Source organism: Dermochelys coriacea, chromosome 17, assembly GCF_009764565.3.
Source record: "Dermochelys coriacea isolate rDerCor1 chromosome 17, rDerCor1.pri.v4, whole genome shotgun sequence".
NCBI lineage: Eukaryota > Metazoa > Chordata > Testudines > Dermochelyidae > Dermochelys > Dermochelys coriacea.
The window spans coordinates 1,136,263-1,163,757 of record NC_050084.1 but is presented as its reverse complement, the minus strand read 5'-3'; the positions used below and the strand labels follow the sequence as shown (position 1 = coordinate 1,163,757).

General features: G+C 49.4%; 2 protein-coding genes and 1 long non-coding RNA gene across 3 annotated transcripts; 1 reads left to right on the top strand and 2 right to left on the bottom strand.

Annotated features, from left to right (window-relative positions):
* Positions 1–6,396: 6,396 nt before the first annotated feature.
* TMEM199 (transmembrane protein 199) lies at positions 6,397–10,741 on the bottom strand. The gene is made up of 6 exons (XM_038376148.2): positions 10,509–10,741; positions 8,677–8,750; positions 8,348–8,437; positions 7,780–7,822; positions 7,016–7,128; positions 6,397–6,832 (listed from the first exon to the last, which is right to left on the bottom strand). The coding sequence occupies exons 1-6, from the start codon at positions 10,696–10,698 to the stop codon at positions 6,737–6,739; spliced, it is 606 nt and encodes a 201-aa protein (XP_038232076.1). The 5' UTR covers positions 10,699–10,741; the 3' UTR covers positions 6,397–6,736.
* Positions 10,742–10,842: 101 nt separating this feature from the next.
* On the top strand, positions 10,843–20,153 carry POLDIP2 (DNA polymerase delta interacting protein 2). Its single transcript, XM_038376146.2, has 11 exons — positions 10,843–11,068; positions 11,195–11,276; positions 12,395–12,492; positions 13,383–13,479; positions 13,994–14,069; positions 14,881–14,988; positions 15,270–15,406; positions 16,660–16,686; positions 16,895–17,020; positions 18,050–18,129; positions 19,680–20,153. Exons 1-11 carry the CDS (start codon positions 10,908–10,910, stop codon positions 19,792–19,794), a joined length of 1,107 nt encoding a protein of 368 aa, XP_038232074.1. The 5' UTR covers positions 10,843–10,907; the 3' UTR covers positions 19,795–20,153.
* LOC122456949 lies at positions 19,942–27,476 on the bottom strand. The gene is made up of 2 exons (XR_006276143.1): positions 25,442–27,476; positions 19,942–23,896 (listed from the first exon to the last, which is right to left on the bottom strand). It is a non-coding gene; the product is annotated as an uncharacterized LOC122456949 (long non-coding RNA).
* Between the last annotated feature and the right edge of the window lie 19 nt (positions 27,477–27,495).

Below are 27,495 nucleotides of genomic sequence, written 5' to 3'. Positions count from 1 at the left end.
GACTTAGGCAAAGAGGGAGTGAGAAGCTGGGTGAATCTTACCTAGACCAGTACAAGAGGGAGTCAAACTCCTATGAGATCCCACCCTGCAGCACTCACTCTGCCTCTGCACAGAAATAGGTCACACATGCCTTTTATTTTACATAAGCAGGGCTCATTTGTCTTGACTGGACTGGGTGAGGATCCAAGCAGCTGGAGCACCCACAGTCCCAACCAGAGAGATGCAAACAGCTGCCCAAGGAGTGCTTAGAGGCAAACACAGTGTTACCATCACCGCAGAGCCAGCACTTACAATGACAGCATTTGTTACTATTGCTGGCATGGCAGACACCCATGGGCTTGGATTTTAACAAGCTTGCCCTTTCGCTGTTGATGGTTCCTGGTTACCAGGATTGAGGTCACTCAGCTTGGTCCCCACTGTGATGGTGGAATGGATTGACAAAGCAAGGGAGAGGCTAATCTCTGTACCTGTGGCACAGGCTACATTAGCCCCCCCCTCCACTGCCAGAAAGTAGGGGTGAACAGAGCCCCCAGGCCTCCAGAGGTGTGGGGAGCTCAGAGATTCCAAGGCCAGAAGGGGCCATGGGGATCATGAAATCTGACCCCCTGGATAGCACGGGCCAGAGAACTGCCCAAAATAATTCCAAGCATGGAGCTGTTAGAAAAACATCAAGCCTTGAGTTAAAGATTGTCAGTGATGGAGACTCCCCTATGCCCCTTGGAGGAGGCGCAAGGCCTGGCTTGGTTGATCACAGGATAACTATGAGCCGTCAGTGTGACGCGGCTGTGAAAAAGGCTAATGCAGACTTAGGATTTATCAGACGAGGTATTTCCAGTAGAGACAGGGAAGTGTTATTGCTATTATACAAGGCACTGGTGAGACCTCTTCTGGAACACTGTGTGCAATTCTGGACTCCCATAGTTAAGAAAGATGAATTCAAACTGGAAGAGGTGCAGCAAAGGGCTACTAGGATGATCTGAGGAATGGAAAACCTACTTTATGAGAGAAGACTCAAGGAGCTTGGCTTATTTAGCCTAACCAAACGAAGGCTGAGGGGAGATATGACTGCTCTCTATAAGTACATCAGATGGATAAATACCAGGGAGACAGAGGAGTTATCTAAGTTAAGCGCTAATGTGGACACAAGAACACATCAATATAAACTGGCCATCAACAAATTTAGGCTTGAAATTAGACAAAGATTTCTAACCATCAGAGTAGTAGAGTTCTAGAACAGCCTTCTAAGGGGAGTAGTGGGGACAAAAACCCTAACTGGCTTCAAGACTGAGCTTGTTACGGTTATGGAGAGGGTGGTCTGATGGGACTGCTTACAATGGCACGTGGCCCATCTAGGAGTGCTCGTAGCAAATATCCCCAATGGCCAGAGATGGGACACTACATGGGGAGGGCTCCAAGTTACTACAGAGAATTCTTTCCCAGGTGTCTTGCTGACATGCTCAGGGTCTAACTGTTCACCATACTTGAGGGTGGGAAGGAATTTTCACCCAGTTCAGGTTAGCAGAGACCCTGGGGGTGGGGGAATTTCACCTTCCTCTGTAGCATGGGGCACTGGTCACTTGCTAGTTTGAACTAGAGTAAATGGTGGATTCTCTGTAAATTGAACTCTTTAAATCATAATTTGACAATGACAGTAGCTCGGTCAGGGGTCTGTTACAGGAGTGGGTGGGTGAGGTTCTGTGGCCTGTGATGTGCAGGTCAGACTAGATGATCACGATGGTCCCTTCTGGCCTTAAAGTCTGGGTCTAAGTTGTTCCAATGGTTAATTACTCTCACAATTAAAAATGTATACCTTATTTCCAGTATGGATTTGTCTCACTTCAACTTCCAACGATTGGATCAGGTTAGAATTTTCTCTGCTAGATTGAAGAGCCCATTAATAAATGTTTGTTCCCTATGTAGATATTTACAGACTGTGATCACCTCTTAACATTCTCTTTAATCTCAATAGATCAACTTTTTCAGTCTATCACTAAAAGGCAGGATTTCTAATCCTTTAATCATTCTTGTGGCTTTTCTCTGACCCCTCTCCAATCTATCAACATCCTTCTCGCATTGGCATCAGAACTGTACACAGGATTCCAGCAGCGGTTACACCAGTGCCATACAGAGGTAAAATAACCTCTCTGCTCTTACTTAAGGTTCCCGTTTATACATCCCAGGATCGCATTAGCTCCTTTAGTCTCAGCATCACAGTGGGAGCTCATGTTCAGCTGAGTATCCACCATGACCCCCACGACTCCCAAATCCTTTCGAGAGTCACTGCTCTTGGGATAGTCCCCCAGCCCATAAGGATAGCCCACAGTGTTTGTTTCCACATGTGTAAATTTACATTTAGCCTCATTAAAACACACAGTTTGCTTGCACCCAGTTTACCAAGCGATCTAGATCATTCTGAATCAGTGACTTGTCCTTTTCATTATTTACCACTCCCCCATGTGACTCTGGGGTTTCACCCAGGCCAGTAAGGAGTTGTGTCTCTGCCTGCCCTGTAACCCCGGGGGCATCTGTGCTGGGCAGGTTTGACTCAGAGCCCTGACACCAGCAGCATGTTCACAGCACAGTGGCCACGGTCATTCCTTGCAGGGCGACACCAACAGCCCTTCGTGTTCTGAGTTGTCCCAAAATGGCTCCATTGCAGCGTCTGGTCCCTCTTGCTGGACCTAATAGAAGTTAAGTTTGCTGCCTCCAATGAGACAAAGTGCACTCCAGCCTGATGGTTCAGCTGAAGATCCACACTTCACTTCAATGGCCAGCACTGGGATGGCTTTGTAATAACACATGGACAAAGTTATTAACAAAGAAGGTAGGTTTAAGAGAGAAGAATAGAAGACACAGGTTGGTTACATGTAAAACATACTTTCTAGTGACTAAAACTTAATGTTAGCAATTTACAATCGTTGTCTAAGCAGGTTTCTCACCACAGTGAATTCCCAGACACTGTAAGCCCCTTGGCTGAAGGATCCCCCTTTCTCAGATTGAGAGCTCTGGCTTCTTGTGTCCCCACCGTGATGGATGCCAAAATGGCTTTGTTTCTGCTTATATTTTTCAAAATCTATCATCTGTTTCAACAGCAAGGAAGGCTTCCTGGGGGTGCAGGCTACACCCTAATCATGATTGTTAATCAGTCTCTCTTCCCGCCCCCACCTTTATCTTGATGGCTTTGTTTACCTTTTATGAAGATGTATTTTTCATTGTCCTCTGAAGTTTTACCTGTCTCAATTCACATTGGAGGCACAGGAAAACAGGTGAAACAACAGTCCTTAGTCTAGGAGAGGCCAATGAGTCAGACCAATGATCCATCTAGCCCAGTAGCCTGCCTCTGACAGTGGCCAGTGCCAGATGCTTCAGATGGAAGGAGCAGAACGGAAATTTTGAGGGATCCATCCCCTGCTCTCCAGTCCCAGTGCCTAGCGATTTAGGGGCACACAGTTTAGGGGGTTGTGTCCCTGCCCATTTTTGGCTAATGGCCATTAATAGACCGATCCCTCATGAACTTATCTAATTCTTATACTTTTGGCCTTCACAACATCCCCTGGCACGGAGTTCCACAGGTTGACTGTGCATTGTATGAAGAAGTACTTCCTTTTGTTTTAAACCTGCTGCCTGTCAATTTCATTGGGTGATCCTGGTTCTTGTGTTATGTAAAGGAGAAAGGAGTAAATAACACTTCCTTATTCACTTTCTCCACACCAGTCATGATTTTATAGACCTCTATCACATTCCCTCCCCCCTTAGTCATCTCTTTTCTAAGATGAACATTCCTCGTCTTTTTAATCTCTCCTCATTTGGAAGTTGTTCCATACCCCTAGTGTTACCCAGCAGGGAAGGGGAGTGTTGACCTGGGAATGTGGCAGGGGAGTTTCATTGGGGATGGGATACCTGAGAGCCTGTACCCTGAGCCAGGACGGAGAGGGGGAGGTAACACCTCTGCCCAGGAAACTGGACAAAGGCTAGAGGAGAGAGCCTGCTGGCGGGGTTTTGTTTTCAGTTTTGTGCTGGGTGGTGGAACGCAGGGAACCCCAGGGCTGGGGTCTAAGCTCCCTGCACCCCAGAAGGACTTGACTGAGGGGTCCTGGTTGTATCTACAAGCTCTGTTTTAGACTGTATTCCTATTGTCCAATAAACCTTCTATTTTACTGGCTGGCTGAGAGTCACGGTGAATCCCAGGAAAAGGGGTGCAGGGTCTGGACTCCCCCACATTCCGTGACACCTAGTCATTTGTGTTGCCCTGCTCTGTCCATTTGCCAATTAATATATCTTGAGAGGGGGCAACCAGAACTGCATGGATTATTTAAGTTGTGGAAGTACCATAGATTTATATAGTGGCATTGTGATATTTTGTATTATTATCTATTCCTTTCCTAATAGTTTCTAACATTGTTCGCTTTTGTGTCTGCTGCTGCACCTTGATAAGATGTTTTCAGAGAACTATCCCCAATGAATCCAAGATCTTTCTTAAGTGGTAATAGGTAATTTAAACCCCATTTTATATGCATAGTTGGGACTAATTTTTCTAATGTGCATTACTTTGCATTTATCAATATTGAATTTCATCTGCCATTTTGTTGCCCAGTCACCCAGTTTAGTTAGATCCCTTTGTAACTCTTCACAGTCTGCTTTGGACTTAACCATCTTTAGTTCAGTGTCATCTGCAAATGTTTCTACCTCACTGTTCACCCAGTTTTCCAGATCACTTACAAATGTGCTGACAAGCCCTGGTCCCACTGTAGATTCATGGGGGATCCCATGATTTACCTTTTTCCATTGTGAAAACTAAGCATTTATTCCTACTCTTTCTTTCCTATTTTTGAACCAGTTACTGATCCATGAGAGGACTTTCCCTCTTGTCCAATCACTGTTCAGTTTGCTTAAAAGCCTTTGGTGAGGGATCTTGTCAAAGGTTTTCTGAAAGTCCACGTACATTATTACCTTTAGCAGCCAAATACTTTTTGATGAGATTACTAATTAGTTTGACAGCATCTGTTTTCCATAAACCCATGATGATTTGCATTAATTACATTACCTTCCTTTAATTCTTGATTAATCAAGTCCTGTATCACCGGCTCCATTATCTTTCCTGGGATCAGTGTCAGGCTGACAGGCCTATAATAACCCAGGTCATTCCGCTTCCCTTTTTTTAAAATTGGCACAATATTAGCTTGCTTCCAGTCTCCTGGAACTTTCCCAGTGCTCCAGGACTTACTGAGAACCAGCATTAGTGGTCCGGGAAGCTCTTTAAGAATCTTGGTTGCAAGTTATCTGAGCCTGCTGATTTAAAAATGCCTAACTTCACTAGCTTCTGTTAACATCCTCCAGAGACACTAGTGGACTGGAATTATCACCATATGATGAGACTATATAATCTGTCCTCCTTAAATACAGAACAAAAATATTTATTGAACACTTCTGCCTTTTCTGATTACTGATGATTCTACCATTTCCAGCTAGTAATGGACCAATAACATTGTCACAATTGCTTTTGTTCCTAATATATTTTTAAAACACCTTCTTAATTCTGCTGGCTATAGATTTCTCCTTGTGTCCGTTTGCTTCCCTTATACATTTTCTACAATTCCCAACTTGTGACTTGCCCCTATCCACTCCCCCCTTTCTTTCATTTGTTACACATTTATTTTTTATAGCTGCCTTCCTTTCCCCTCTAAACAAAGTCAGTTTAACAAGTACATCCTTCTTCCTTGCTTGCATCTTTTTGGGCCTCTAGTAAGGTGTTCTTAAATGTTTCCAAATGATCATTTACATTTTTCTGCTTAAATCATCCCTCCAGCTTATTTGGCTCAATTGTTTTTTGCTTTGTGAAACTAGCCTTATTAAAGTAGCACATGTATCTATATTACTGGTCTAGACTTTATTCGGATTGCACATAATCACTTGTACCTAAGCTATCACTAATTTTTAGTTCTGTGGTCAGTTTCTCTTTTAGACTTCATCTTAACATATAAAGAATACCCTGTATTGGCTGCAACACCTTTTGAGTTAGGAAATTTCCCAGTATGGGAGGAACAGTCTGGGATGAGGTGACCTCATTCTCCTGGGGAGCAGCTGTCTGCATGGGGGAGAAAATACACCACCATGAGCACAGGGCCTGGGTCAGGCACCCACTGCTTCAGTCAAGAGCAGGCAGTGCTCATGCCCTGTATAAACTGTGCTCTACCCTAAAACAGCCTGGCTAGTGCACCATGCAGGAATGTGAAGAGCATTAATGAAACCAAGCGTAACAGCTTCTGCAGAAGTGATGGAGCAGAGTTTGGGATAAAAAAGGCAGAGACACACCCAGGCTGCCCGGGTACACAGTGCAGGCATTTCACACGCAGCATCTCCACCCTAGAAATCTGCCTTGGGGCAAGAGGAAGGTCATTCTAATGCACACAGAACCCATTTATTTTGAACAAGGGACAGCAACTTCAGAGCTAGAAGATGAGGCAGCAATAAGCCCCCCACTCCTCCCTGTGCCATTCATGGATTTGAAACCTCCCACTGCTGCTGACTCTTCTGTTCCATGCCACAAGGTCCCCATTTAGTGCATCTGGTGATTCATTTCAAACGTGGCAGGAATAAGGAACATGGTGTGAGGAAATTGCAGTAGGCACAGGGACCCAATGGACCAAAGCCAAACATACCTGTGGACAAATTAATAATCCACAGGGGAGAAAAGTCCTCCAGGGTAAGGATCACAGTCTAAGTGAAAGCCTCCTGACTACAATCCCCCGAGCTCCCCTTCCATGGTCCGCACCATCACGTACAGTTCAGCCAAGCCCACCACTGAGGCCACGATCACAGCCGACAGCACACGCTGGGGGGGCAAGAAGAAATAAGGGAGGTTTAAGTGATGCTGCCAGAGCATTCCAATCAGCTTCCCATTCTCAGTGGAAATGGCATTCCTGACCGTTCCGTCCAATGTGCTCTGAACGCGTCAAAGGAGGGTCAGGATGGAAAAAACAAACATGGAAACTGTGAAGTCGCAGCTCACACTCACCGCTGCCATTTCTGTGAAGATGTACTGGCTGCCCAGGTATGTGCAGGCAAATGCAGCCACCACTGTGACAATGAAATTGAATATGGTGATGACCACGGCTTTCATGGACCTAACTGGGGAAGAAGAAGAGATGTCAGCAAAAGCATTTGCAGGTAAAAGCTGTTTGTTATTAGCATGCAATGTAAGAGGGCTTGGGGTAAGCTACAGTACCTCTAACTGAGCCTGCCAGACCTTCCCTATTGTTAAGATAGAAAAATACTCAAGAATAAACACGCCTGGTACCTTTTGAAAAAACTTGCTTCTTTTGAAGAAGCAATTTCTATTTAAAACACTAATAAACTCACCCTCTGCCTGCATTGCTGGGTCCGCAAACTGCAGCAGGGGGACAGCATGAGCCGGAGAGACGCAAGCTGGAAACAGAAAGTTTCACTGGGCAGGCTATCTAGGTCACAGCTGGCAGACATCTCTTCTTTAGGCACTCTGGTCTCCCCTTCTGATCCAAACTCCCAACCCTGAGGCTTTTCAAAGTCCTTCAAACTCTGACATGCTGTATAATCATCCCCAGTAGTTATTTAATGTATAAATAGGGACTGTCCCTTATTTCAAATTAAACCCATCTAGTGAAACACAGCCTGCTAGGCAGAGAGGGGTGGGGCTGTTCTGTCTTTGAGGATGAGTAGATGGCAATTGATTTAATTCTCACAATTGGCTTTCTGCCTGCTGGGCATACACTGCCCGTTTCTTCCTGTGTTGATACAACTCACCTTGCCTTCCCAAGTCAGCCAGAGTCCCGTACCGGTTCAGTTCCTAAGAGGAGAAGAACAGGGTTATAAAAACCTTATTCCATCCTAGGTGTCAATTCTATAGTGGAGACAATTCCAGTAGAATATCCTGCACTGCTTCCCAACTGAGACTAGAACTATATTTGATCAATAGGCTTGTGAGTACCACCCTGATGGCTCAGGTTCCCTTGTTACAATACAGATTTGGCAGCCCTGTTTGAGGGGGAAGGCTTCCAGCATCTCTCTGTTTCTCCCTTCAGAGGCCTCGTGCTGCACTAATCCTCACTCCTGGTGAGGGACTTTGGAGCCAACAATACTTTTGGCTAAGCCAGTCGGGGTCCTGGGAAAGCAATAGGAGATGCTCTGTTCACAGAACTGAGTTGCTTTTGCCTCTGAGCTAGCAAACCAAAGAACCTGGGACCACAAATTCATCTCTGGGCAGTGCCACCAACGAGCTGTGCTAACGTTTATAGTGGTTTTACAGAGTATTGTGGAGAAAAGACTGTCCAGGTTTATTTTGACCTTGTATCTTCCCTGCCTTTCTTCAGACCTGACAGTTGATGTTTCTTGTTATCCGCTTGTATTCCTCATTGGCTAGCTTAGCCTTTATCTTCTCCAGACGGGCCACCAGCTCTGGATTCTAAAGACAATTAATAAACAAGAGAAACTGTAATGAGAACTTTTTTCAGAGTAGCAGCCGTGTTAGTCTGTATTCGCAAAAAGGAGTACTTGTGGCACTGAGAACTGAGGTGCCATTAGTTTATTCTGTACATTTCTTGGCCCATGAAAAACATCTAGTTTTAGTGTCCCTAGCTAAGAGATGGAAACAGCGTACCAACCATAGCTGTAACTAGCATTTATCCCATGCTTGTTACATACCCTTGGAGGTTTCTCCACTTCAGGGAGATAGATCTCGCTGCCTTCCAGTAGCTCATGGAGATACACAGGAGAACCTACAACACAAAGAGTTCCTATAAATGCTTTCAGTTCAGAAATGTAGGCAAAGCAGTGAAATGTAACATCCAGGTCATTCTCTGGATCTCTAGCTGGTAACATCAAGGAGGCAACATGGAAACGTCTCCAAGACATTAGGGGTGTGTGTGTGAAACAGAGTTTAAAAACAACAGCTATTTTTAAACAAAACTGTTTTCATTAAGTTAAATAGGTTGTCAATGAGAATATAAAAAGCCTGACCATTCCAGGTAACAGCATCTGCTTAGCACACGAGTACTAGAGCAAAACTAGCCAGGCTAGGTTCACAGTTCCAGGATGAATGAAAGGCAAGTAGCATTATAACTAGATTTCAAATTAGATTTGAGATCAGTTTGAGCTACGAAGGTGTTAAGGTAAGTGAGGAAATATTGTAAAGTAAGGGGTTTTATTTTGACTGTTTAACTTGAATTTTTACACTTTACAGTAGTTTTCATTCAGCTAATTCTGAGAGAACACTTTTTGTGGATAAAAATAACTGTTACTTTAAAGTACAAGCTTTGTAGAGTCTATCATCTGAGATGGAGCCCTAAACAGTTTAGAGGAATTAGAGACGAATACTATGCACTTGTCTAACACCTACCAGCTAAAGATTTCAATGCATTTTAAAAACTGTAACTTAGGCCACCTAATACCCTGTGAAATTAGTATTATCCTCATTTTACAGATGAGGAAACTAAGGGATAGACATTAAGTGATTTGCCCAAAGTGGCAGAGCCATAAAAAAAGCCCAATTTGTGCCTTAAATTCTAAGGCCTGTGCCTTAATTATATAGCCATCCTTCCTGCAATAAGGAAAGAAACACATCAGAGGTATACACATAATGAGGAGGTTGAGATACAAAAAGGGGGCTCTGGAGGCAGAAGTTGGAGAGAAGTCACCACCAATGCCGGCCACACTGTCTGAAGGGGCAGAGGTCGATGGTTCTAGACAAGAGAAGGGAGTTAGAGACAAAAAGATCCCTTAGGGCAGGTGACTCAAAATCCATGGAGGTTTTTACAGACAAGAATGGAAGGCAACTTGGAATTGGGGCCTGAAGTAATGGGGAGCAATCTGAAGATAGTACAGCAGGGTCATGCTTCTCTGTACATGTGAGAAAGGGAGCAGCAGCATTTTGCTGGAGAGCTGGGACTTGGGGCAACCACAGAGAAGCAAGGGATAACAGAGGTGATGGGAACCAGGAGAAGAATTTCAGCTGAGGCAGATCAAGGCTGTGGCACTCTCAGGAAATGAAAGACAGGGTCAGTTCTAGGGTTCCATTACTGGAGAGGGGAGTAGGTATTTTGGGAGCCCTGGATGTTATTTAAAAAACAAACAACCTTCCAGGAGTCCAGAGGCTAATTAAATCCCTAGAAAATCTTAGATTTTAAGAGTTTGCTAAGGCAAAATTTGGCTGTGGTGTCAGTATGTTGCATGCATTTATAATTTATAAGAAGGGTGAAGCTACCGATCTGCTGCTGTTCCGCTGCGTAGCGGTGGATAACTTTGTGCATGTTTTGGCCTTGCTGACGATAACTTGGGGCCCCCTAGAAGATCTTTGGGGGAAGTAAGGATACCCCTCGTGGTCCCCAGCGCCGGCCCTGGCTGCAGGCTCCGCCAGGAGAGTTCAAGGCCGAACCATAGACAGCCCTGGGGTCCGGAAACGAGCCCGACGGACGCTCAGCCTCCGGCCCCGGCCCCGGCCCGGCCCCGGCCCCAGCCCCAGCCTCAGCCTCTCTCACCCGCCTGGCGCAGGGCGCCCTGCAGCTTCCGGAGCAGGCTGAAGGGGACGAGGGGGCCGCGCCCGGTAGCCTGGGCCCCCAAAGCGGCCTCCAGCTCCGCCCGCAGCTCGCGGGGAAGCCGCCCGAGCTCCCCGCTGGCGGAGGCCGCCGCCCGCACCAGCCGCTCCCCCGCCACTATGGAGGACGCCATCTTGGACAGGCCGAGGGGTCACATGATCACAGGCCCGTTCCCCAGGCCTCTCCAATCCCGCCCAGAGAGCGGCCCCTCCCGCGCCGCGCGCACAGGGCGCTGGGAAGGCGGACGTTGCCGAGCAGGCGGGGTTTGCCGCGCGCGCTGCATTGTGGGCCGGTGGTGGTGTCCGAGCGAGGCCCTGCCGTTGTCGCCGGCGGGCGGGCGGGATGTCGGGCGGCGCGGCGCGGCGCTACCTGGCGGCGGCTCTGAGCAGGTGCCGGGCCCAGGCCCTGCCGCTCAGGGAGGCCCCGAGCCGCGGCCTCCGGGCGCTGTGTGCGGGGGCCCCTGGGGCCGTGCAGCTGCCCCCGCGCCGCCACCTCTCGTCCCGGTGAGGCCGGGGCCGGGGCGGGGCGGGGCGGGGCCGGGCCGGGCCGGGCCGAGGGGGCGGGGCTTGGAGGCTCCCCGCCGCCGCCGCCCCCGCCCGGCCTGAGCTCGCTGTGGCGTTTTTCCGCAGGAACCGGGCGGAGGGGAAAGTGCTGGAGCCCGTGGGCGTGTTCGAGGTGCCGAAGCCGCACGGCAAATACGAGACGGGCCAGGTGGGTGTCCCCGAGCGACCGGCCCCGGCCCCGGCGAAGGCGCTAGAGCGGGGCTGGGGACACCTCTCGGCCCGAGGGCCCCATCTGGGAATAGAAACTGCGGGGCGGCCATGAATGCTCAGGAAATTGGGGGGAGGCAGAAACGAGGCGTTCAGGGAGTGGGGTGCGGGCTCCGGCTGGGGATGAGGGGTTTGGGGTGCAGGAGGGTGCTTCAAGCTGGGATTGAGGGGTTTGGAGGGCGGGAGGGGGTTAGGGTGTAGGGAGAGGCTCGGGTGCAGGCTCCGGGCGCTGCTTAGCTCAGAGGGCTCCTGGAAGCAGCGGCATGACCCTTCTCCAGCTCCTACGTGGAGGCACGGCCAGGCAGCTCTGCACACTGCCCCATCCACATGCATCACCCCCACTGCTCCCCTTGGGGTATCAGAGGGGGGCCATGCCGCAGTTTGTGGGAGCTGCGTGGAGCGGCCTTCAACCCTGCTCCCCAGCTGGAGCACCAGAGTGGGGCAAGTCCCAGACCCCACTTCCCAGCTGGAGCTCAAGGTCCAACTTAAAATGGCCGTAGTTTGTCCACTTCTGGTCTAGAAGGTGAAATGATTGTTAGCACCGGTTGTTTTGCTCTGCTCCTTTCCCAAGTATCGTCTCCTTTCAGCAGCGAGGGAGAGAGTTACTGGAGGTCTGAAATAACTGCTAGACCTGCCATCTCTATGCTGAGGTCTCACAAATCTTTCTCCAGTCCTGACTGGCCTCACTCCATCCAAGCCCACAGGTCTGCCTGTGTCTCCCACATCTCCTGGGTGTTTAGTTGTCAATTTAAACTTAATGTGGCCAAAGCTGCATTCCCAGTTCTCCCTCATCCCAAGCCTTCTCCATTCCCTTGTTCTTCATCTCCACTCTCCTTTCTGTCACCAGATCCAAAAGGGGAGCATGTCTTGGATTCTTTCTTCTCCCCTGCCCCATCAATCCAGGTTCTTTCCAAATCTTTCTACTTCTCCCTGCATAATAAAAATAAAATGCTGCCTCTTTAGAGGTGTGAGGTTGTTAGCCATTTCATTTTTTTAAATGGGTTTTAATCTCTTGGCTGTGATTTGCACAGGACTGAAGTTTATGATTCCCCCTTTCAGCTGTTTCTTCACAGTGTGTTTGGATACCGAGGAATAGTCCTGTTTCCCTGGCAAGCCAGGTTGTATGATCGGGATGTTACTTCTCCTGTTCCAGAAAAGTAAGGATTTACATTTGTTCATTTGCTCCCATGCTGCTGTTCTATTTAAGCCTTTTACTGTTCTTTCTGGTCATGGTCACTGAGGTTTTAGGAAAGAGTGAGGCAAAGCCTCAGTAACTTTTGTGTGAGCACCAAAAGTTAAGCATCAGCTCATAATAAGAGAAACTATTTTGGTATTAATTTAGACTAAGTTAAAAGATGGGAGGAAGGTTTCAGGGAATGGTGTGTGTGCTTTAGAAAACAAATGGGTGGTGGAATTGCATGTTAAGGAAAGAAACTCCTGTGGATTTAGGTGTTGGTTCCTGTATAGGTTCCCAGTGATTTGAACTGGTTCGCCTTGGCTCCAGATTTGGCAAGCTAGGTTCAGTTCAGCCATCTCAGCAATGGAGCCTCCTTGTCTTTCACCTTCCACTCCATGCAGCTGATGAACCCCGCAAATGATTCTTGTGGGACATGGATAGGACCTAGGAGTGAACACATTGAAAATAAGGGTGGAGTGAAAGCATTACCCCAGATGGGAAGCTTGACTGAATAGTGAGACACGTCTCAGTCTCTGTAAATGGGGGCTATCGTGCCACCGACATGGATTTTTTTTTTTTGCATCTCGCATCATTTATTGCTGTATGTGTGGGTGATGTGAATCTTGCGTTGACTGAAATGGAGTGATTGGAGGTCCTGAAGTGTATTCAGAACCTCCTTTTCCTTTAAGAATGAACTTGTTGCTGGTAGCAACTGTTTGTACTTTATCCACAATATCAGAGATGCAACTTGATGTATGACAAAATTTATTCCCGCTCTCTGTGTCAACTTGTTGCTGGTGGGTGTAATCATATTAGTAGGGTGTAGGCTAATGAAGGGAGCTCTTGTGCTCAGAATTTGTCTCTGTTTAGGAGTGAGAATGCAGCAGGTCATGGATCCAAAGAAGTCAAAGGCAAAACTCATACCTACTACCAGGTGCTAATAGATGCTCGGGATTGCCCACATATAGTAAGTGTCTGATAACCTTGTTCTTGACACCCAAAGATCTCCCTCTTCTGTTAATTCCTTAGATGCAGACAGCAGCTGTAATGGAAGACTGGGAGGGCGCAGTTAATGTTTTTCCTCTATGATGGGAATGTTTGGAACTGGGGTGACTGACTGACTGGTTCTGTTTTACCAGGTCATCATTCTGCTAAGAAAGATCATCAGAAATGTTTAACCGTTACTCTTCTGAGTACGTCCAATTTCTTCTGCCTAGGTTAACTTCTTGCCCATGATAGAGTATGGGTTCTGTGATGTTTGTATAACACAGGTTAGGTAAAGGCAATAGGTAGCAACAAAATTTTCTTTTTAATTGGTGTTTGAATTGTGATTTCCTTTAGGAGATGAAAACAAGAGAAATGTTTGTTCTGAGCTGAACTGGTTAAATAAAATAAATGTACAACTTCGAGAGAAGAAGAATAAAACTGCTGTCCGCACACAGTGTTGTCCATTCGAAGTGCTAAATCCCCCTTATTTTCAGTCTCAGAGGTCACAGACGGAAGCAGTGACGTTCCTGGCGAATCATGACGACAGTCGAGCACTCTATGCCATACCAGGTCAGTAAATAGTTGCTCTTAAGCTTTCTGGAGAGTGCAAATTCTCATGAGATCTGGCTAGGAGGACCATGAGAGGTACCATGGCTAGCATAGTCTAGTAACAGCAGTACTAGATATACCCCTGGAATGCCTTGTCCTAGGTGCAGTTTGTCGGCCTCTTGGAGAACAGTAGAGTGACTGACATGCACAGCACTGTTCTTCAGATACATGGAAGAGGTGTGTTCAACTGGAGTCAGTGGCTAGGCGAGTGAGGAAGCCTTGACTGTTGCTCACATACTTTGAGATGCATCCGATGAAGTGAACTGTAGCTCACGAAAGCTTATGCTCAGATAAATTTGTTAGTCTCTAAGGTGCCACAAGTACTCCTTTTCTTTATACTTTGAGCTGTTGACCCCAAACCCCACTCTCTCTACTTAACAGTAGATGTACTCGGATCGTACATCCTGCCTTCCTTTCTCCTCCTTTAGTTCTAGGGCTGCTGGATGTATGTTTCTCCTTCTGTTATGTTCTCTACCTGAAGTCCTGGTGTGATAGTATAATCACTTCTGCAGCCACTAGTGGCTCAAGAAGAGAATTGGCTTTGTGTGGGGAGAAGTATGTATCCCTTTTGAAGAAGATGGTAAAGCAAGACTTGAAGAATTATTGCCAGGGAGTGTCCTGTAGGTTGAGAATAGTTTTGCTAGTTTAGTTTCCTTGGCCAGGCCCTCTTTCTTTACTGCTCATTAGTGTAATTTATTGTCCTGCTGAGATGCCTCCTGTGAATCTCCCTTTGCTGATGGCATTTAATGGCTGATGTGGGCTTCTTCTCTAGGTCTAGACTATGTAAGCCACGAAGACATCCTTCCCTACAGCTCCACTGATCAGGTGCCAATCCAGCATGAACTCTTCGAGAGGTTTCTTATGTACGACCAGACAAAAGGTAACTGCATGCCCCTCGAGCCTTGCCCTAGAGAGAGCCTCTACGGAGCCATGTGCTGCTATAAGGCGCCTTCATAAGGGAAGACAGACATCTGCAACTCATTGTCTTAGGTGCAGTGCATTGCCCATGCTGGGGTGAGTGAGAGGCTTTGTTCTAGGAGAAACATCCTTAGACAGACTTCTGTAACCATGTAAAAGCTGCTGCTCTGTCTGAGAGGTGGGAGTTCAGTAGTTTATCTGTAGCCATTTTGATAAACTGTCCTCTCTTTCCACTCCCTACAGTTCCGCCTTTTGTAGCAAGGGACACGCTGTGTGCGTGGCAGGAAAAGAATCATCCCTGGTTAGAGCTGTCTGATGTGCACCGAGAAACCACTGAGAATATCCGAGTCACCGTCATCCCCTTCTACATGGGCATGAGGGTAGGTTTGGGTCTTACCTAGCATGGCCTCCATTGTTACTCTCTCTAACCCATTTAAAACACCCCCATCCTTTCCAAGTCCTGCTGCAGCATCTTGCTTTCGTCCTGCAACTTGGCTTCTTGTTCTAGTTGCATCCTCACTTATCATTATCCCCAATGGCCGTGAACATGGAAACATGAGATCGAATGGTTATGGGGAACATCCCCATCTAAGCCCTGCTAGTTGTTTGTTGAGTTCTGTGAAACGCCTTGGGCTGTTCTGGGAGAGGTGCTACTAAAGAGCAAGTGAGAATTTTCACAAATGCCTGTATTGTTAACACTCCCTGCTGTTAGTGTAGATTGGAAATAGATATAAAATGGCACAGGCGCAATCAGCGCCGCAGTGAGTTACACTTGCAGTCTTCCCCCTGGGGTTTGACACTCAGCCCTGGTCTACACTGGGTGGGGAATCGATGTAAGGTACACAACTTCAACTACGAGAATAGCAGAGCTGAAGTTGACGTACCTAGGTCGACTTACTGTGGTGTCTTCACGGCGGTGAGTCGACTGCTGCCACTCCCCCGTTGACTCTGCTTGCACCTCTTGTGGCGCTGGAGTTCTGGAGTCAATGGAAGAGCGCTCGGGTATCGATTTATCGTGTCTAGACTACTCAGACTACTTTGCCTTCTCCCTGGGGCTGAGCAGAGTTCCCTGATTAAAGCTTTCTGGATTCAGCTGACACCCTGTACTTCCTAAAGTTGATAAGGACCTGGCTGCTCGGGGTTCAGGAAACACAATTACGAAGTTTGTGTATTAGCCAGCTGTCTCCTGGGGTGGAGAGCTGGGTATTTATACATACAGGTCAGTTTCAAAATAAACAGTGCCTCTAGGACCAGTAGGATTGTAAGGCAGCCTTGGACCACAACACGGGCAGGCCCTGATGAAAGCTAAGCTTCTGGAGAGCCGAACTGGTATGTATCCCATCTGCTAACCAACAGCATGTGGATTGGGCATCCTTTAACACCACAGAGGGTATAATGAGCATGGGTACCACAACTGGTCAGTTCTCCAGTCACTGGTGGATCCCTGGAGCTCTTCTGTCTGAGTTACATAGATGCTCAGGCCAGTTCTACCCTGGGAATGAGGGACTAATTCATGGGTGAATTTGCAGAGCGCCTCAGTCTGTGCTGCCCTGTGTCAGTCTGGCACTGCCAAGTCAGAGTGCTGGTGCTGAGCTGAAGGGCATCAATTAAACTAGTTTATTTCTCTTGACAGGAAGCCCAGAATTCCCATGTCTATTGGGTAAGTTGTTTTGCTTCTGTAAAACAGCCTAAGGAGGGCGTTTCTTTGCTGCGGAGTGCTGGAAGCCCCACCACGGCTATGGACAGATTTATCATGATGGGTTCTGAGGGAGGGTGGCTCTTTGCTTGTGGCATCAGCAAGTGGACCTGATACCTGGCCTATTGGTGGCTGGCTCCAGCTCCTCATGACTTGTCTCTCATCTCTCTAGTGGCGTTACTGTATCCGCTTGGAGAACCTTGACAATGAGGTGGTACAATTGCGAGAACGGCACTGGAGGATATTTAGTTTGTCTGGCACCCTGGAAACTGTCCGGGGCCGAGGAGTTGTGGGAAGGGTAAGTACTGCCTGATATCTGTCCTCAGACATATCCTCCATTTGGGGCACTCGCCCTGGGTCAATTGATCAGTATGTGGCTTAATGGGCACTTCCAGTAAGTGTGCGTGGTGAAAGAGTCATGTGTACAGTTCCTTGCAGATTGTCTGTTACTCCTGAGGGAATTCGGCACTGAAAAATTCTGCAAATTTTATTTGTCAATAAATAAATCTCCAGCATGGCAGTGGGGAACACAAGCCACTGGCTGCATTGAAGTGGGAGATCACCCTGAAGCCCCCACCACTAGTTCCAGCATCTATGCCTCACTCCCACAGTCCCCTGCCCTATTCCACCCTCCCGTTTATCCCCACTACCTCTTTCCATTACCTCCCGCCCCGCCTTACCCAGCCCCACCTTGAGCACTCACTGTTGCACAGAAGGGGAGCACGACTGGCACTAGGACCCAGGAGGTGGTGTTCAGCTGCAGAGTCAGCAGAGCTGCAGCCTCCTTCAGCTGGGCAGCTCTGTGCTTGCAGAAATGGGGCAGGGGCATGTAACCCTGTGTGCCCCCCCCATGCCTTGCCTCGCCTCTGTTTGGGGGTAGTTCCGCCCAAAACTGCGCCGAGGGTTGTTCCCCCTCCCCCCATGGCCTCCCTTTGGTTCCCTGCTGTTTTCCACCTGCCAGAGAAGGTGGGGGCTTTATGCAGGCAAACAGTCCTGCAGAATTGCCCCAGGAGTACTCTGTGCAGGAAGGAGCACAGCAGAAAGTGCAAGTCTGGTCATCAGAGGGTTGTTCTAGTTCACTCAGTTTTCCAATCATCTGACTGTGAGCGGGAACTGAAATACGGTGTCATGCTGGTGCTACTTATTAGGTGTAGCTTTTATTATGGGGGTGGTGATGGCAAGAAGTGGAAGAGGAACAATTGCTAAGCAGCATTTTGAAGCCAGAGGAGCTCTGTTGATTTTGTTGCAAAGCAAATCTGCTAATGGCGGGCTGTGGAGAAATCTATGGGGATCTGTCTGATACAGTGGGGTCTCTGTGTGTCCTCAGGAGCCAGTCTTATCCAAAGAGCAGCCAGCATTTCAATACAGCAGCCATGTCTCACTGCAGGCATCCAGTGGTCACATGTGGTAAGAAACCTTCACTATTGTGGTAGTGCAGAGTTCCCAGTTGGAGATTAGGACCCCCCTGAGACAGTCTGTGTGCCAGAGAGCTTATAGTCCGGGGTTCTGTCAGGAATTAATAGCTGGGTGGTGTGGACAAGGCAACTAAAGGTGGGTGCACATGTGCATAAACTAGGCTGTAATGATAGTCCCAGATTGACTCCAGGAACCCCTGCTGCTCATGAGCCTGGCAAAGGCTCCAAGCTGGTTCCTTCTTCTCCTCAAGTTTCTCCCTTGTGAAGGGGCTGGGCCCTTTCCAGACTATCTTCTTATATGCTCCACTCACCAGCATGTTCCCTCTTGAGAATCGGAGGCAGGGCTGTATTGGCCACACAGCTCTTGTGCCCTACGGCCTTCACTAGCATTTCCTCCAGTGGGTTCTGCTAAAGGAAGTGCAGTGACTTTCTCCCAGAGTGAGTCTGAAATTCAGTGCCCAAAGGCCTGACACTTTGGATTGTTCCCGGTTTATGTAGTCCCATGTATTGCAGCAGCATTGAAAGCTAACCACACCTTCATTAAATCCCTAAGTGTGCACTTGTGATGTGGATGCTCAATGCCCTATCAGGAGAGGTGTCACACAACACCTCTCTTCCCCACCTTTGAGCATACCTTTCTCAGAAGCTGGGGGCTGCTTTGCAAACACTTTTATCTGAGCTGGAATATGTGCTACAGCAGATCTGCCCCTTCAGGGTGAGCTCTTGCTAACTCAGGCTTTCACCTTGCATGGTTGGGTGTTCCTGACTAGTTGAATGACAGCTCCCCTGGGCGTAGAATGCAGCTCATTGTAGTGCTCTCCCTTCCCAAACAGTCTGAAAGGAAAGACAGGCTCCAGAGCTAGAAAGCCATCCCAGTAATGGGGAGAGGAAGGGGCTGGAATCCCTGAATTGCCAATCCACATGGCTTCCTTTCTAGTAGATGGTCTTCTCAGGTGATGAAGAATCCGACTCGGAACTACTGTTTTACCTGTCAAGACACCTCCCTGATAGGTCACATCCTGCATTACACAAGGCAGTTTGCTTTCCTGAGACAGTGGGAGACCTGCTGGGGAGTTGATTTGTCTAACCTGTGTACAGAAATGTGTGTTCAATGCTTAATCTTCCCCTTGTGAAATTGTGAAGTAGAAACTTCAGCTTCCAAACTACCTGTGGTTGCTGAGCCACTGGGGCTTCTGCTGGTAAATAAGAATGTGAAGTTGACCTATTTGCAAACTAAACTCAGGTGGCCTAACCTAGCCTGTCTCCGGCCTGGACTGAGGAGAGCATTGTCCGAGCTATCTGGGGGTGGCCTTAGGCCTCTTCCCCCTCTACTCCCTCATGGGGTGCCTTGTGCCTTGTCATAAGTGAGTCACATGGCCTGGAGATGCTTTCCTGTCGGTGGGATGACCCTGCAAAGACAGGCCCCGGCAACAGCAGAGTGCAGAAGGGATGATCCCTTTTCCCCCGGAGCTGCCATTCCATTGCTGTAAGAGGGCGCGGTGATGCATTGGTCTCAGTCTGGTCTCTGACTTTCTTTTGCAGGGGTACTTTTCGGTTTGAGAGGCCTGATGGCTCCCACTTTGATGTCCGAATCCCACCCTTCTCATTGGAAAGCAATAAAGATGAGAAGACCCCTCCGTCTGGCCTTCACTGGTAGAGCAGTCTAAGCATGGTACCCCAGGAGAACAGTCATGCAGTGCAGACCTCTGCTTCCCACCCTGCTCCAGCCAGGGATATGGAACTTTTCAATATTTTAAACCATTTTGTTTTAACCGTTGCTGAAGGGGTGTTTTTGAACTTTAACACTGACTCTTTCAGGCTATTTGCAAGCATAATAAGCTGTATTAGTGGATCCTTTCTTCCCCCTGGTGCTGGCTGGTGCCCAAGCTTGGGGGGGTTTAGAACTGTGCTGCTGTGGAAGATGGGCCCACTCAGCTGGGCTGGGCCCTTTCCAAATGTGTTTGAATTCTCTGGGATGTGAGGTTTCTCTTTAATAAACTGGCCCTTCTAGTTGTAGCCCATCTTCCTTTGTGCACCAAGGCATTTGGTCTCATGGCCAGCTTGCCCCAGTCTGTGCAAAGCTCCATCAGCCCAAACCTCTGTGCCTGAGGAGGTATGAGCTGACTGTGCCATGTCAGTAAGGCACTGCCACCCCTGGAATGCAAACGCTTCACTGGGTTTAGCAAACACCTGCTGGAGAAGACTGTTAGCCAGTGTGTGGAGTGCACCATTTGGAGCAGTGTTGCTTGCCAGGCTCTGCCCTGAATTGCTGCCAATGGGTGCTAACCAAATGGGTGCAAAGGGTGAACAGCATTGAGCGTGGGCATGTGCAGAACAGTGTATGTCAGCAGTTTGCATTCTGAGAAGGCAGCGGTGTCATTGTGGTCAGCACAGCCAAGTTCAAAGTCACTAGGAAGGAGCCCCCTCCCCCATGCAGTCCACACACTCTAGTTAGCTTTGGGAATACGCAGCTCAGTGGCGGGTGCTGCTGACAGCCCCTTCCCTGCAGAGTTGTGACTGCATCATGTACCACACTGGTGGTACTCTGTTTTCCATCCTGCATTAGCAACTCCTGAGTGGACAGGAAAGTTCCCCTCTGGGAGTTAGTGGAAGGGAGAAACTGGTCTGTAGCCTGGCTGCCCTGAGGAGGTACCTGACAGGCAGTGCAGAAAGGTCAAGGTCTGGTTCAGAGCTTTATTCCCCAGTGTGTGGGCTTGGAATGGGGTGTGCTGTGACTCCCCACGCTGCACAGCTGAGCAAACCAGGCGCTGCTTCTAATTCAGGTTGGATGGAGGTGGGTGTGCTCTCTTTGCTGGCACTTCAGTATAGCGGTGAGGTTGTATGGATCCATTTTGCATGTGAAGGTCCCACACCTCCATGAAGCCAGGGATTGTCTTTCTGCTTGTTGGGAGTGGGGTCTGAACATCTCTGAGAACCTGGAGATGGACCTGCAGGAGTCTGGGGTACAGTGAAGGCTTTTGATGCGACATCGACCCCCAAGACACTTGTATTAAGCCTGCAGCTGGTAACCTCGGTAGCTAGGCTCCTTCCCTGACCTACCATGAGTAATGAAAGTGAATGCAGAGAGTGGGTATGCAGAATATTCAAAGATCAATTGCTAATTGCTTCCATGGCTAGTCAGACATTCTGGGTGACTAGTCTTGTCCTGTCTCCTTTCTCCACGCAAATTGGGCTCTCCTTCTGCACTCCCCAGTTTAGTAGGGCTGTGGCCAAGAAATGAGCTTCTATTTGCACAGAGGGAATAGTCAGTAACTTTGGATCTAAGCAAATAAACAGCCATTTCTTCTCCTCACAGTTCTGACAGCCCCCAGGAAAAGCCTTGTTCTGTAGGATGTGAGGTAGGTGGAACATTCATTTCACAATCCTGTGCAGTGCCCCAGCAAGATGACGTGCTTGGGTTGATATGTGCCACCCTGAAGGAACAGAGTTAGGTTATTGGGAAGGGTTTGGTCATCTTTGTGCAGAAGCAGAGAGGTTTCCAGGAAAGGGGTCTAGAATGACCAAAGCACTGATCAGCCAGCTTGCAGTTGCACAACTCAGGTGCCCAGTCTGCAGTAGACGGTTTGAATTCACCTGCTAATATCCACGGGTAGGAGCCAAAACATGGCTTACAAATGGCTGGAGTTCTTGTGTAAAGGGAAAAGCTGTTTGAAGAGGGAGTTGCAACTGCTTCCTGGCACCCCCCAGCCCGTCTTTCTTGTAAACTCTTTGCCTGGGGTACTGGCTTTGCTAGAGCACTCAAGATGCACCTGGTGCCTATGCAGCCAGAATTAACCTGAAATGATGGCTGCCAGTCGGGCGAGGTGCGCTCCCAGACACACGTCTATGTAGCGGCTTTGAGTCCAGGGGCTGTGAGGGGAACTAGGCAGGTGTGATGTAGGGTGCAAGCATTCCCAGGGGAGACTAACGGGGAGGAGTTGATGGCATTGGGCAGCACTTGAGGCAGTTGCCCTTCATGGCTCATTCTGCGCTGAGGTGGCTTGTGAGAGACTTCGTCACCTTTTTCTAGGTGCCCCTCTCTTTTGCCCCTGACGGCTCAGCTGCCTCAGGCTCAGTGGTCATGGCTCTCATTCTAGAGCGACAACTGGTGCTGCTGCCGGACAGGACATGTTGGTCCGTGCTCTGTGCAGCCCTAAATCTAGCTGTTTCTGGGTAGGGATAATGATCAGGGCGGATCTGTGCATAGGGAAATCAGAGCAGTAGTTTTCAAACAATGCTGAGACCAGGAGTGCCGAGTTGCAGTCAGATAACAAGAAGTCTTCCCTTCTTGCACCCTTGCCAATGGGAAACCTGCATGAGCAGAAAGTGTGTATGTAGCCCCCCATTCTCCCCCCCCCACATCAGATGATCGTTTGAGTTCGGCCATGCCCCCAAACATTCCCTCTCCTCTGCTGTCCCTTTCTCTGTGGAGTCTGAAGAGCAGTGCTGCTGCTGGTCAGGTCCTCAGCTATTTCCTGTCATTTGCAATTGGATAAATAACCTTCCTAGATGGAATAAGAGTGACTCGCTCTGCATCTGCAGAAGAATAGGTACATGTGCAGGGGACAGACAGAAACAAACACAATTTAAATAGCAGCGGTTACCTGGCATCGATCCCTTCATCTCTTCATTTCCCTGGCACTGAATGTGGAGCCTGCAACCTGTGGGGTGCTTAGAGAGTTAAAAGATTAAAGCTGTGGGGGTTGTCTTTGTAATGGCTATAACTGATAAAGGGATTGCTCTGGGTGTAGACTGTTCCCACATCGGTGTGGGCGTGGAAAGCTGGCTTCATCCTTCTTACCCCTGTTACTAAATTCGGCTGGGAGGGAGCAAGGCCCTGAGTGTTGGGAACAGCCTTTCTGCAGTACGCACAGCTTACAATGCCGAGAGCCTTGCTCTTTGACATAACTGTCCAGTCTAGAGCTGAGGAGCAGCTGCCTTGCTTTGGCCTTGGGTTGCTGACTTCTACTTGGCAGGCAGGCAGTTCCTGCTGAAGTTTCCAGCCACATCTCTTCTGAGCCTGTGTTTCTGGGTGCCAGTGCACCTGACATCGTCAATAAGGGATACAGGGATTGTCTCCTTTAGTAGGGACGTGGTGCTAGAGAGGCAAACGGGCATTGCCAGATGCTGGGTGCAGCAGGCCCTTGCTGCTAATCCACTTGGGCTGGTGGCTCCGGGTGTGTGTTTGCCAGATGCTGTGCTGCAAGGGTAGTCAATAGCTGGGTCCCCTTAGGCTCAGTAGCATGTGAGCATTCTGGGCTGGAGGGTTGCTGACCGTAACCAGTGTGACCAGCACACTCAGGAATGAATCCGTTTGGGGAAAGCAGCCTACAGAAGCTGGGAATGTGTCCAGTTAAGCTGCCAATGACAGAGACAGCTGATCGAGGGAGGAGCATCAGAGCCATTCCTCTTCTCCAGTGATTGGGGCTGCTTCTTGGATCTGATGCTAAAAGACAGGCATGATTGGCAGGGATACAAGTTGGGGGTGGGGAAATAGTCTCCTACCTGTGTTGGTTTCTTGGTGGCTTATTCCAATGAGACAACGAAGGCAAAACATGACAGAGGCTGGAAAGTTGCTGCTTGTATGGCTTTCCCACAGGCTGGCTTTACTTTGTCATGTACATAGCTGTACAAATCACTAATCAATAAAGTGTTGAAGTAACTGATGTGAGCTGTGGCTCTGATATTCCCAGATATGCGCTTGGGCTCCAGCCTTTCCCCCTCCCTGTTTCACTCTGATTCCTTCAGCAGGGTTGGCCCTAAAAAACACAAATTTGTCAGTGCCCATGGTGTGGCAAGTACTTAACAGTGGCTCTACTTGGTAAGCTGGGCATTCACTGGGAGGCTGCTGCTGTACCTGACTCCAGATCAAATTTGTTCCGTTTACAAGTGCAATGATTTCTTTCTAACTGCCGGCTCTGAATGATCCATCTGGAATCTGAAAGACCAGCTGGTTCTCCCATCTTGTGTACCAGAAGTAGCAGTAAAGGTTCTTCTGGCCAACTCTGTCCTCAGGGGATACCTGTTGCCTTGGGTTGGAATCACTAAATTGGATTATATGTGGGGTCCATCTAGCCCAATGTCCTGCCTCTGACACTAGCCAGCACCAACTGCTTCAAAGGAAGATGCAAAAAGTCTGGCAGAAGGCTATTATGGAATAACATGTCCCCCAAGGGGCAGTTCTCCTGGCCCCTGCTAGAGAGTGAAAGAGGATGGTTTATGGCCATCTTACAAAAGGGGCATCCTGCCTATGAAACCATGGCTGTGCTCATTATCTAGGTGAATGTCTCATCCTTCTTTGAATCCCACTAAGCAACTGGCCTCTATGAAATCTTGTAGTAATGCGACCCATGAGTTAACTATTCCTTCAGAGACTTTCAGCTTTGCAAGTAATGTTGATACACAGGCAGGACTGGAATCTGCTCTGAGAGCTGCACTGGCACCATGAACTAGCAGGAGTGGTAATTAGTTAACACTTTGTCACTAGGATGAATTGCCCTGGCCCTGATGCACCCCAGAGAGCTGCTGAGGATTGAAGAGCCATTTTCACAAGTAGACACCCACTTTTCTAAGCAGAGCAATACTTTAAAGATGCTGTGGCTAGGTCCTTCGCTGTGAGACAAAGGAAATGTGGGCCTCTGAGATGGAATGTGCGTTTGAAAGGCAGAGAAGAAAATGCCCTTTTCTGTGGCATCACCAAATCCTTAGTTTCTGAATTAGAGGGACAAGCTGCCAGCCATTGACGAAGAGCTGTGCTTGGGTCACAAATGAGACTCCTGCCCATTCAAACCAGTGCTCTACAGGCAGAGTCTGCAGAAGCTGAACCCAACAAATCAGAAAGCCCAGCCCCACTTCAGTCCAATGGCTGAATTTCCCCACAGCAGCAGGGCTGTTGCCAGGTGACCAAAGTACTGTGAAACCACAGACCTCTTGCTTCTCACCATGATGAAAGCAAGCTGGTGAAATGCCTGGGGGGGAGCTGGGTGTAAGGATGAGCAGACACCCCCAAGGAGAGAGCACCCAAATCCCCTGGGCCAGCCACAGAAGGGGCGAGTCACTGCATTCCCATGTAGTTCGTATCTGCAATAAGCTGCCTCTTCTATTCAGCTGTAAGGCCAGTATGCCCCCGTTGGGTGAGAGGGTTAGAGATGGGTGCTATGGGATTTAAGGCTCCTCTCTTTGAAATGCTCCCAGGGGCTAATCTGGCTGGGCTGTAGGGATTGTTGTCTGGAGGTGGGGAATGGTCAACTCCCTTCTCTACCACAAAGGTCTCTGTCTTCCCCATTTCATCAGGACTCGGTTACCTGAGCATCACTCCTGTCACCAGGCTCCTTTGCCCAGCTTTGTGCTGTGCAGTTACAGCTGATGGAAGAAAACACATTTCAGTCTCTGGACATGTCTATATTTAAAGAGCAGAGGTGGTCATTACTGTGCGGCCCCTCCCTTCAGATGTGCTGATATGGGATGTGGCTTGTTTTTTCTCTTGTATCCTCTAATAAACAATAGAGCGGATGACTTCCCAAGAGCCCTTGCCCATGCTATCCCCATCAGGGAGGGAGGGTCCCTACCGAGTGGTCTGAAAGTTCCATTCCCCTTGGGGCAATGTTGCCTCCCCAGGACTCCCTGCACTGAGTGTGAGACCCCTATCCAGGAGCCTGCTGGGTGAGAGGCGGGGAGTTATTCTTTCTATTGGGGTTTCTCTGTCTTTGTCTTTGGACAGGCAGTTCCGAGACCCTCTCCAGCAACTTGCAGTGTGTGGGGACCAGGATTTGCTGGCCTGGCCAGAGAAGAGGTGGCCATCAGGCTCATCTTCAGCCAATCAGAAGTTAGGATTGTCAGGGGTGTTGTGGGTTGTCACGCCCCCCCCCTCCTCCCAGTGCCTTGTGCTATTTCCTGCCCTGGCTTCCCCCTTGTGAGATTGCACTCTGAGTAGTTCCATGCCTGGTGTCTGTTCCAAGGTGATAAGTGCTGTTCCCATGAGGAACTGTCTCTCCCTCCAGCCTCAGAAAACTCTCCCTGTCTGCTCCCCACCATATGAGTGGCCAAATCTCTGTGCACCTCACTGTCTTCAGTTCCTTGTTTGCTTTAGGGGTGCAGAGTCATCTCTGGAAATAATGACAATCTTGTTTGAGTTCCACAGAATCTAGAGGCAGCTGCTTGGCGATCCCACTAAATGATTCATCTGTCCTGTTTCGAACACAGAGCCTTGGCCTGGGCTAAGAGAATATTATCCAAGGGCAGGTAACACATGGGAATCTCTGCTGGATGGTTGTGTTTCTGAGTAATGCCTGGGTACAGAGACCAGGGCATGCACTTCTGAAGTGAAAGAGGAAAGTAACGTCATATGGGGAAGGCAGAGGAGGGGGGCACTGAATCGTGGCTGCCAGGCTCCCATGCACAGCTGTGGCTAAGAACCAGAGACTCTTCAGAGCCATCAGAGGAAAGTTTCCTGTCATAGATGCAGCAGGCATAAGGGGCTTTCCTTGTATTCCACTGCGGCTGGCACTTGGACTGGAACTATCTCGTCTGTTGCTGCCCCTGTGAATCCTGGAGCTCCCTCGCAGGCCAGATCGCCATGGCTTTTAGCGGTGGATATCGATCGCTCCAGGGCCTGTTGGGAAGGGGCTTCGTGCCTGGGCAGACGGCAGCGCAACTATCCTGGTGACTCCTGTGTATTTCCCCTGCCCCCGCACTAGAGTGAGGCAGCCAAACAACTTACCGTCAGCCCCAGACGGTGCCTAACTCCAGTAGAGATGGACGCTGCCCATCTCCACTCCTTCCCTGCCTCATGGCACTCCTCCACCCTCCCAGGCACACGGACTGGGCCCAGAGCAAGGGGGGCTCCGTAGGGGTGATGCGGGCAGGGGCCGATGTTTGCATCCACGTCTGTGTATTCGTGCCTGGGGTGCGTAAGCCAGACGCTTCGCCGTGTGGGCAGAGGGCGTGACTGATCTCCCAAGAAGGGCAGGGGAACGGAGAAAACCTCTCCCTGCTCTTCAAACTACGTCCCCGGCTTGGATCAGGGCAGAGTTGTTACGTGTGTCCCCTGGGCGGTGCTGCACGATCGGCCCTTGGGCCGTGTGACGCCGGCTGCTAGCCGCGGAGTCCAGGCCGGGCTCAGCCCGCGCCCCCGGCCGGGCTCCTCCGGCCTCTGCTTCCGGGGGCTCCCAGGGCGCCACTGTCTTGCCGGGGTTCACCGGTCGCGCGTGTCTCGGGCCCCGGGCGAGCACCGGATCCGCAGCGAGCTCAGGGCCCCAGCGGCCGGGCTCTGCCCTGCGCGAGCCTGCGGCACCGGCACCGCGGGCCGGGCCGGGCCGGGGCTTCCCCCTGCGCCGCTCCCAGCACGGGCCGCGGGCCG